The sequence below is a fragment of the Venturia canescens genome, chromosome 3 (genome assembly GCF_019457755.1).
Source record: "Venturia canescens isolate UGA chromosome 3, ASM1945775v1, whole genome shotgun sequence".
NCBI lineage: Eukaryota > Metazoa > Arthropoda > Insecta > Hymenoptera > Ichneumonidae > Venturia > Venturia canescens.
The window spans coordinates 17,715,198-17,726,535 of NC_057423.1; the positions used below are offsets into that span (position 1 = coordinate 17,715,198).

At 38.6% G+C, this 11,338-nt stretch overlaps 1 protein-coding gene across 1 annotated transcript; it reads right to left on the minus strand.

Annotated features, from left to right (window-relative positions):
• Positions 1 to 6,606: 6,606 nt before the first annotated feature.
• LOC122408444 (uncharacterized) lies at positions 6,607 to 8,738 on the minus strand. The gene is made up of 3 exons (XM_043415237.1): positions 8,534 to 8,738; positions 8,322 to 8,447; positions 6,607 to 8,256 (listed from the first exon to the last, which is right to left on the minus strand). Exons 2-3 carry the CDS (start codon positions 8,358 to 8,360, stop codon positions 6,607 to 6,609), a joined length of 1,689 nt encoding a protein of 562 aa, XP_043271172.1. The 5' UTR covers positions 8,361 to 8,447; positions 8,534 to 8,738.
• Between the last annotated feature and the right edge of the window lie 2,600 nt (positions 8,739 to 11,338).

The following is an 11,338-nucleotide window of genomic DNA, read 5'->3' on the forward strand; positions in this document are numbered from 1 at the left end:
CAGTTTAATTTCTTAATTTGTAAAGTAAATAAGTGCATAAGTGTCTCAATAAACACATCAGAATATTTTGTAATAAACAAAATATCATCGAGTGTACTTATTTCATCAAGCCTTCGACACCGCTCAACAATTGGAAAATCCTTCCAATTCGCGGGCACAACCACAATAAAAGGTCACGTATACCTGAAAATATAGTATATGTTCTCGGGCCTCGCACAAGTCCCAAAGAAGACTCACTGGCAGAGGTACTCAACGTACACTCTGCTTCTCTAAATCGGCGACTGTGCGCCCCCAACTAATCCTCCCCCCTGGGACGTAACATATATACGGAGAAAAATAAAAAAAAAAGGTGGTGCGCTATGGTGACACGCTCATCCCCCTCCGCACACCCGCAAACCTCTCGCCCACAACGCCGGCCGCTCGGCCTAGTGGGGGAAAGGAGTGGGGAGTGGTGAGTATGAGAGAGATGGAATGAACGTAAGAAAATGTGTGTGACATTTAGTTTATGTCGAATACCAGTGATTCTCGGATTTGTCATCGTGCACGGCCGGATGTCGATAAAGAAGGGGGAAGGGTCTGCAGCTCGAGAGAGAGGTGAGAGAGATGGAATGAACGTAAGAAAAAATCATAAGTCTAGGAGAGAGCATGAGAAAGACGGGATGAACTTTACCATATATTCTACAAGAAAAAATATTTGAAAATGATTTGAAAAACCTCTCGTTCCAAATTCGGTGTTGCATCCTCTCTCTTCAAGTTTTTCTCCAAAAACGCACTTTTCTCAGAGATGACCCCCGAGCAGCAATAGTAAAAAAATTATCTCTACAAGCAACGTTAAAATCTACTCTCACGCTTTCTTGCAGACGAAAAAAAAGATGGCCGCGAGTCGAAACAATTTATGATCTGAGATGCTGTAGTGAACTCAAAAATTCTGAGAAATCCTTTTTCCTTCCATCATATCTCGAGGAAAAAGTCTCTCTCTCTCTTCCATATTTAAATCTAGATGAGTAAAAACGACGACTTCCGTCAATGCTCCCGAATAGGGCTCAATCTTCAGTTTGACTATTAAGCCCGAAAGAGTAAACACGAGAGGGACTGTGTCGTAAAACTCGACCGCATCATGTCTCTCGTCACCGACGTTGCTACGCGGAGAAGTAGCTGCGTATGCAAGCGACTCTTCTTCGGACGTTGGAGCAATATTTGGTGTCATGAAAAAAAATGGCCGCGAGTCGAAACAATTTATGATCTGGGATGCTCGATTGAACTCGAAAACTTCGAGAAATTCTTTTTCCTTCCATCTAGGAAAAAAAGTCTCTCCCTTCCATATTTAAATCTAGATAACAAAAACGACTTCCGTCGATGCTCCCGAAAAGGGCTGAATCTTTGGCTTGACTAGTTAGTAAGCATCGAACCTCGAAAGAGACAACACTGGATATCTTGAGAAAGATTCTGTCGTAAAACTCGATATCAGCGCATCATGTCTCTGGTCACCGACGTTGCTACGGAGTAATTGCTGCGTATGCAAGCAACGCTTCTTCGGACGTTGGAGCAATATTCGGTGTGGGAACACCAGTGTGATACACTTATCGAATCGTTGGAGGCGCAAGTTCGATTGAAGCAATCACGACTGGGATGGCACCACGCAATCACTTCACAAATCTTACGTCTCGAATGTTTGAAGCAGGTAACACGTCAACGCTTCATACATTGGGGCGGCGAAGTATCGAATGATTGTGGATTAATATGGCGAGAAATCGAGAGCGCATTCGGAAATCGCTTGTCAATCGGTGCTGTGATTAATCGTGATCACATCGACCCACGGAAGTTCTTACTGGATGCGTATAAACTTGTTGAAAAACAAGTAAGTGCTCATATACGCAAGTATAACAGCATTAAAGTGAACACTTCGTTCAATGGAGAGTTCAGCGTGGGTGATAAGCGGGCGAATAAAAGTATCAACACGGGAAATGTTGAACTTTTTACAACATCGGATCTGAGAGAGTGGTATCAGAAGCGAGTCGTGGAGCCAACTCTGAAATCGCTCGAGGAGTTCCAGGAGAGTGACAGCGGCTGGACCCTAACATCGATAACCAATCTAACAGTGAACATTAACAAGCACAATGCTTTGCGTGCGGGATGTTACGTTTCATTGGCGAAGCGTATTCAATTGAAAAGAGCAGTGGTAAATGTGAAATCAGCGGATAATGCGTGTTTCGGATGGGCAATGACTGCTGCACTTCATCCAGTAGCTCGATACAGCGATCGCACATCCTCTTACCCGCATTATTCAACGATATTTAATCTTCAAGGCATCAACTTCCCTATGACGTTGGACCAGATTGGGAGATTTGAAAAGATGAATAATCTCTCAATCAACGTCTATAGCGAGAACAAGGAAGTCATTTTACCAGTCCGCGTGAGCAAGGAGAAAAAAGAGCGCCACATCAACTTGCTGTACATTGAAGACGTGTCGGGATGTGGAATTGGACACTTTGCTTGCATCAAGAATTTATCCCGGCTTGTCAACTCACAACTCAATGCTGATGGACACAAGAAATTCATCTGTGATCGGTAAGTAAATTAATACAACTGTAGTCATTTCTTCTTCACCATTATGATGTAATATTAAAAAGAATTTGAAATTTTACAGTTGCCTCCATTACTTCGCAACCATTGAAAAGCTGCAGTTACATGAGGTGGATTGCGGCGTACTCAACGATTGTGCTGTTCGACTACCGGGTGAAAACGACAAATGGCTGGAATTCACGAACGCCAATCGGAAGGAGCGTTTCCCGTTCGTGGTATACGCCGATCTCGAGTGTATCTTTAAAAAGACCAGCGCTGAAGAGAGAGAGAGAAAAACAAGATCCAACATCATCGCGTCTTCAGCGTTGGATATTACGTAAAGTGCTCTTACGATGATTCACTATCGGGATATCACGAGCGCCGAGGTGAGGACTGTGTGGAATGGTTCATCGAATAACTAAAACAATTAGCTTTGCGCGTTGAAAAAAATCTCCTAACGAACGTTCCAATGGAACAATTGACTCCGCAAGAGTGGAAAAAATTTCGGGAAAACAAAGAGTGTCATATTTGCGAGAAACCTTTTGTCGAAGGTGATGAGCGTGTTCGCGATCATTGCCATCTGACAGGCCAATTCAGAGGTCCGGCTCATTCAAATTGTAATTTAAACTATCAAAATTCGTTTTTCATGCCAATAATTTTTCATAATTTATCCGGTTATGACGCGCATTTCATCATAAAAGAAGTTGCAACTGCGTTCGCGGGAAAAATCGATTTGCTTCCGATAACAAAAGAAAAGTACATCTCCTTCTCGAAAACGGTTCAAACAGACAAAGACACGCGGAAAAATATAAAATTACGTTTCATCGACTCTTTCAGATTTCTCAATACGAGTCTCGATAAATTAGCATCATTTTTAACTGCCGACAAACTCGCAACGTTAAAATCACAATTTCAAGATGTAGACCATTTTCATTTATTAACGCGGAAAGGTGTCTTCCCGTACGAGTATATTGATAGCTTTGAAAAGTTGAATGAAACGGAGCTTCCACCGCGGGAAGCATTTTACAGCCCTTTAATTGATTCAACAGTCTCCGAAAAGGAGTATGCACATGCGAAAAATGTATGGGAACGATTTTCAACGCGAACGCTCGGTGAATACAGCGATTTATAATTGAAGACTGACGTATTACTATTAGCCGATATCTTTGAGAATTTCCGCGATACTTGTCTAAAAAGTTATGGTCTTGACCCTGCGTTTTACTACACTCTCCCCGGATATACCTGGGATGCCATGATGAAATATACCAAAGTAAAGTTTGAATTGCTCACAGACATTGATATGTTATTGTTCGTGGAGAGAGGTATTCGAGGTGGTCTTAGTCAATGCTCCAAAAGACATGCCCGTGCCAATGACAAGTACATGAACTCGTATGACCCATCTATTCCATCGTCATACTTGATGTATTTTGATGTGAACAATTTGTATGGATGGGCAATGAGTCAACCACTGCCTTATGCAGATTTCGAATGGATTGAAGGCATTGTAAACTTCAACATCGAGTCTCATCCACTTGACTCTGAAATTGGTTATATACTGGAGGTTGATTTGGAATATCCAAAACACTTGCACGATGCACGTAGTGATTTGCCATTTTGTCCAATGCATGATAAACCTCCGGGCACGAAGCAAGAGAAGCTTCTTGCAACGGTGAATGCGAAAAAACGATATGTCATACATTATCGTGCATTACAGCAGTGTTTGAAACATGGTTTGAAAATCACCAAAATACACAGAGTCTTGAAGTTTAAGTAATCTTCCTGGCTCAAAACATACATTGAATTGAATACACAGTTTCGTACACGTGCGAAAAATGATTTTGAAAAAAATCTGTTCAAATTAATGAATAATGCTGTGTTTGGAAAAACTATGGAGGATGTTCGTAGTCACGTTCAAGTTAAACTTTTAACGAAATGGGCAGGTCGATACGGAGCAGAAGCTATGATTACTATACCTAACTTTCACAGTAGAAGTATTTTTCCGGAAAATTTAATCGCTGTAGAGTTGCGAAATCTCCAAGTCATGTTTAACAAACCGATATATGTTGGCATGTCCATTTTAGATATTTCAAAAATTTGTTTATATGAATTCCATCACGAGTTCATGATGCCGACGTATCAGAATAAATGTAAGGTCATGTATACAGATACTGATAGTTTAATTTACCATATTGAGTGTGAAGGTGCATATGGGGACATGAAATGTAATCACGACAAATATGATACCAGTAACTATCCCCCAGACAACGTCTATGGCATACCGCTTGTGAACAAAAAGGTTCCGGGTCTCATGAAAGATGAGAACAATGGGGCCATAATGACTGAATTCGTTGGACTGAGATCGAAGATGTATGCGACGCGAGTTGAGGGCAAGAACGATGTTAAAAAAGCTAAAGGAGTCAAGAGTAATGTTGTTGCGAGAACCATAACATTCGACGATTATGTGAAATGCCTCGGTGAGCAGATTGAAATGAAGCGTTGTCAATCTTCAATTCGTGCAACATTACATAATGTATATACCATTACGGAGACAAAAATCGCTCTACGTCCACACGATGACAAGCTCTATGTTATACCTGGCACGGTAGGCACGTTGCCATGGGGTCATTACAGTATTCCCGAATTTTCCGAAGCTATGGAGACATTGTGAATGTGTGCTTACGAGTGTTGGAAATTGAGAGTATATTGAAGGCGAAAAAAAATTGTGAGAGTGAGGACATTTATACGAAATAAGAAAATTCTGTAAGAGAGGAATATTCCTCAAAAACTTGTACATTTGTAATTGATGTAAAATAAAATTTTTTTGTGAATCTCTGTCATTCTTTTTCCTTCGAATCTGCTGTTCGTGGGGGAAAGGTCGTTAAAATAAACCAGACTTTGAATTTTTCATCTTTATTGTTTACAAATCATCCTTACTTATCCAACTATTGTGTGTATTGTCGAAACCTAGCTGTTGTGCCCGTACATCGCACTCATTAAAACAAATTAAGCACTCTCAGCGCAAACGCAGCAATGATGAAATATCGATGCTCCCGAACGAGCGCATCGACCCTCGATGTCAACATCGAAACTTCCAGAAGGAAATCTAGGTTATATTCGCACGAGAAGGGGAAAAGCCCCAAATCTATAAAATTATCGACTAACCCAAAATTCGACAGTCTTTGACGAGAATTGTAACGATTGGTCTCGAGGCAATAAAACCTCCCATTTGTAACTTCTTAAATAAACTTATGGTTAACTTGTTGTAAAAGTATCGAGTTGGAGTTCAGCTCTTTTGGCCTAAATCCCTTAAAGTAGTTCGGCCGTTCGACCAAGTACGGTGAATGTCCACTTTTTTTTGCAGTAAATGATAGTTTAAGGTCTTCTGATCATAATGAGCCTATTTTCGAGGCCTCTTGCGGGGCAAAATTTTGAATAATTTCATTTACAATGTTGAGCTTTTAACACAGTACCTTATGGAAGAACTCATAATAACGTTAACTGTAAAAAATCTTATCGGTGATAGAGCTTCTGAAAAGGTTTCATCGTATAGAAAATTTATCACAGATTCTGTTAAAAAAAAAAAAACATTACCTTACGGCGCTTTCAAAGAAGAAAACATAAAAAAACTATCGTTTTTGACGTGACGAAAGCGGATGGCAGACATTACGTTGCAATGCTGGTAACAGCTGATTGAAGCTTCGGGCAAAGTCGGTAATCGCGGGAATTTCAAATTCTTCTCGAGAATCTTTAAAAGTGATAAAAATTTATTTGTATTTTTTCTTGTTTCATGAATAAATTAAGTTTTACAAATAAATTGTAATGCATAATATTTTGAAATAATAATTTTTTAATTATAAAAAATATTCATGCGAGTCGGTGCAACTTGAATAGGATAAATAAAGGCGAGGACAAAAATTTGAGAATCGCTTGTTTATTTAGTCAACTTTTTTAACAATATAAATAAAAATATCACCCTATGAGAAACAATAGTTTTTTTTTTCAAAACCATGCTCAGCACAACTCATAAATGTTGAAAATATTTTTTTATACCAAATTTTTTACGCACTCTATTACATTTTCTACAATTCTTTTATTTGTTGTTATTCTTGGTTTCCCATTCACTCGCACACCCAGACTGACTTCGATGCCTTTATTTCCGTGAAGCTGAAATTCTCTTAGTAACTCCTCCATAGTTACACCATGCCGTGCCATTTTGTTCAACATGGTGCGTGAAACAGCATTTTTCAGTGGAAGAAGAAATGGAAGTAGAGTTTTTTGTTTCCGCAGCATTGCTTGTTGCTCAAAAAATTCCCTTAATGACAAAGCTTTACTTTTGAGAACTTCATCATTTATTTCAAAATGTTCCAAAAGACCATTGAGAAGATAGCAATCAATTAATGCATTGTGAGCTTTTTCATGAAATGAATTCCACTCCGGACTTGTGAGATACTGTTTTGCTAACACGTCTTGCTTTGATATTTTCCCTTGTCGAAGCAGTGGGATTGTGTCGGTCAGACCGTATGTGATAGAGCACATTTTTTCAACCAAATCGTGCTTTGCCAACCACCGGAATATCAAGGGAGCATCGAACTTGATGACATTGTGTCCGACAATCAAAATCTGCGAATTTAAATTGCATAGAAAGTCCACGAAGTCTTTGGCTGCTGTGGCTGATGAAGTACTTTCTACTCTTTGTCTGAAATATAGCAGATAACCATTGTCGACGGAAAATCCAGTTATTTCCGAAGCCTTGGGATGGATGGGTTGTTGAGGAATCATATACGCTTCAAACGATTGAGCACCACATTTAGCAGCAATATGCACGAATATGCTCGATAGTTGGAGTGGAGCAAGCTCAGGAATGAACTCATTAATCGCGCATGTTGCGGTTATAGCTTTCTCCATCGTGGGCCCCATTCCGCTCATATATGTTAATCCTTCTTTTCTTTGTTGAGGACCGCTCTTATTTTTAAGAAATAATCTCCTGCGTTTAAATTGGATTGTCTGCTGTCGTCTCGCTTTTATTTCCCGTTTGGATTGCATCATGTGTCGATATTTTTGTGTAACTTTACCAGGAGACAAGCCTGCCCTTCGGTTGACTTCTGTCATGTGGTCTGCTCCATCATTTTTTTGCAATACAGCGGCAGCAACTCGATAGGATAGGGCAGGTGTTGATCCATAGAATCGACTTTTCGGTGCACGTGTGACGGCCATGTGGTTGAAGGATTCATTTCGTTGAGACGAACCACCTGGAGAAATCTTTTCTGCTTTTTCCATGTAACTTTCCAAAATCTGCTCAAAGTCATCGTTCCACGCTTTTGAAGAAAAAGGCCTGCCTTCTGGCAAATGTTGGAAAACGTAGCCTGGATCATTTTGTGCTTTACACCATTCTCCACAGGTGTCGTGTTGTCCAAAAGTATGCTTGGCAATATTTCGCAATCCATTCTTTAATCCATCAGAATTTCCAATGTTTCGAGCAATACAATAGCAAAAGCATCTTTTAAGATACTTTATTACTGAAGCTTTCAAGAATTTATGCTTCTTTGAAGCTGCATACAATTTATTGGAGAACTTTTTCACTGTGTGATTTATGTCAATCCATTTTTCCACATTATGATTAGCGGCTTGTTGAACATGGCAAATCGTTGAAGCGTCTTCATCTCCAACCAGCACATCAACTCGAACTTTTTTTTCCTGGAAAGTAGTGTTATTCACTACAAGATTCACAGCTGAAGCGGGTTCCATTGACTTGGCGCTACCTTGATGATTTTTTCGACAATCATGTTCCTCTTGAGCATGGCCACGATCGCACATACGACACGTTGAGATCATAACCTCCCAGGCTAAATTTTTTTTGGTTCTATGTCCGACGACAGACCCTCGACCTTAATAACACGTAATAAATTAGGATTACAAATTCTGCTTTATACAAGTAGAGTTTCTATGAATACGATATATATTTTATGCATACCACTTGTACTGTCGTATGTAAATCCATTGCCACGTTTATCCCATCCGAAATCGAATTCACATACAATTCCTACTTCCGTATCATTGCTCACATGCACTGGTTCTATTTCACCACTGTTGGTTAGGTCCCTATGTGAATAGAATCTAATAATTTACTCGTAATACAAAGTTATAGAAAAAACAAAATATTAGCGATGTTCTCAATATCAATTAGATAATAAATCACAATGGTTTAATAGCAATTATGTAAATAGTTAGATAAATTAATATTGTTATTAGCCACATTTGGAAGCAATGATTATATTCAAAGAGTCAAAACATTTCTCAGATCAAAAACTGAATGGGTTGCAATAAATAAATGATATAAAATATGAAAAAAGGTTATTTCAGCATGCACAAAAGAGTATTGCACTTCTCTGTACCAAACAACATTCCAAATCCACAATGCTGACACACTTAACTGTTATACTAAATATGTTACCTGGTACATGATACAGTTTGCAATGTTATCATACAAATTTCAGAATCATGGAATATTGATGAATCTTTATAAAAAAAAAATTTTGTTCTATATTTGTTGATTTACGTTCAAGAATGAAGAATTATAATTTGTACAGTAAAATAATCATTAATTTATATTCAAAACGTTGTCAATTTGTAAAAACAAAATCAAAATGTCAAATTACTTGAAATAAACTTGATTGAAAGTCAATATTCAAAAGAATACGTAAAATATTTTTCAGTAAAGGAATATATATTTTTTTAAATCTGAAATTGATTGAGTTGGATTGCTGTCCACATCGGATGTTGCTTCCGTTGTCGTTTTTCAATATTTCCTGAAGACATAATTAATATATAAGAACATGTCCTCAGTGTATTTAAATTATATTAAATATTTACTATTATATATAATAAAAGTCGCATAAATTCAATATTACAAATACCTTTGAGCCGCAAGTGTAAGGTTCCTCTCTTCCGCAATAGCCTTCATGCAAGATGCTTTAGCTGTTTCTTCGAAAGCTGGTCCAATTTGAGCCTCAGCACGCTTCATAGTGTTATGGTGAATTATGGGCAAATTCATTGCTGATAACATAACATTTAGTTGTTCATGTCCGATGCCAGAATCAATGCAGCCTTGAACAAAATAAGAAAATATGAAATTGCACGTTCATCAACAGTTTCATGTATGTAAACAAAGTTCAGCAGGATCATCAGTTTATTGATAATAATAGTAAAATTTATCTTATATAACATGAATATACAAATTTTGGCTCCAGAAAATGTATTTTCAACTTACCTGCGGCAGCCTTACAATTTACGGCAAATAAGGGAAATCCACTGTCAGTCTGCATGGTTTCCGAGCTTGAAACTTTAACAATGCTTAAACATTTTGAGCAACGTATGCGAAATATAGATGCAAGTCCTCGCTGTGTTTCTTCTTCCACGTTAGAAAAACTCAATGGAACTTTACAATTCTTGCACCACATACTTTTTCCGAGCAACGCTGTATCAACTATTCTTCGGTCAGCGTTGTTTACGTTTGTTTTCACTTTTTGATCGAGTTTTTCTTCTTTTTTAAATTTCATTTTTAAAATTGACTCGCGTGCTTTCATTCGTCGAATAAATTCGCTTTGTCGAATGAATTGACCATTTTTGTTTCTCGGTGCCATTATACGATAAATTTTCTTTCGCACAACACAAATTGTAGCTGCTAGGTTATGTGCGTCACTACCGGCATTGCGGGGGGTGAGAGGAGCAGCGACCCGACTTTATCCGAACATTCGGAGTCAATCACTTAACTAGTCAAGTTGAAGTATAAATTTTATCTTTTACGGTATTTTTAAAGCATTTTATTACATTCACGTGATAGAAATATTTTCAATGTAAGTGTTTATTAATTATACTAATAATTTAGACTTGAATTTAATGAATATAAATTAGTTGCTAACTTGACTAGTCATAGAACGGCCGAACTACTTTAAATACTCGTCCTTGATAACTCGTCCCTTCGCGACGGTCTTCGCGGACACAACATTGGTGGCAGCGGTGGGATAGCCACTACTCGAGAAACCCGACACGTCTGCGATAGTCAAACGGAAGGAATTCAAATTGCTGAGGAGGACCGATAATTCTAGAAAAGTCGATATATCGAACGGACGTTCGATCACCGATTATCGCATCCAAGGCAGACCGATCTACGTCAAGATTCAACTCAAAATACAACTGGAACCAGAGCGGAAGAAATTCAACACGACAACGAATCTGAACATCATGCTAGCGATCATCTTACTGTAAGTGACGGAACATTATTAAATAACATTGTAATTCGCCAAAGCCAGTTCGTATATAAAAATTTATATGTCAGACGACGAGTACGCTGAACGTCTCAAATTACCGGGCGTAAGCACTATTTCGCGTTCGCTCAATTCATTTTTCAACGATAAACTCGACTACAATCGCGAAAGAAAAAACGAAATCACCTCGCAAAGTAGAAGGCGACGAAGTAGCGCCCAATCTTTAAATCGATCTCCGACATCGGAAGACGATTATTTAGACGCGGAAAATACGCCGGAAAATTCGGTAATATAAACCACAAATCCCTTAGTATCAACAATGGTTGAAACGGTAAATTTAGACACGACGGGATATAATCAGAATTCCGGAAATCCCGGAAATAGTCGAAATAATAATCCCGGAAATCCTGGAAATAATGGCGAAAATAATAGAGGAAATAGTTCTCAAAATTCCTCTCCAAATCGCTCGCGAACTAACAGACTTCGAGGCTCAATGTCTCTTAAAGAAGCGC

What these genes read in the sequence shown, in the direction of transcription:
- LOC122408444 (XM_043415237.1), bottom strand. Translation starts at nt 8,360, where the DNA reads ATGCTCAAGAGGAACATGATTGTCGAAAAAATCATCAAG. An exon ending in TTGTCGAAAAAATCATCAAG is followed by an intron (nt 8,257 to 8,321) that starts GTAGCGCCAAGT and finishes ACTACTTTCCAG; the next exon opens with GAAAAAAAAGTTCGAGTTGA.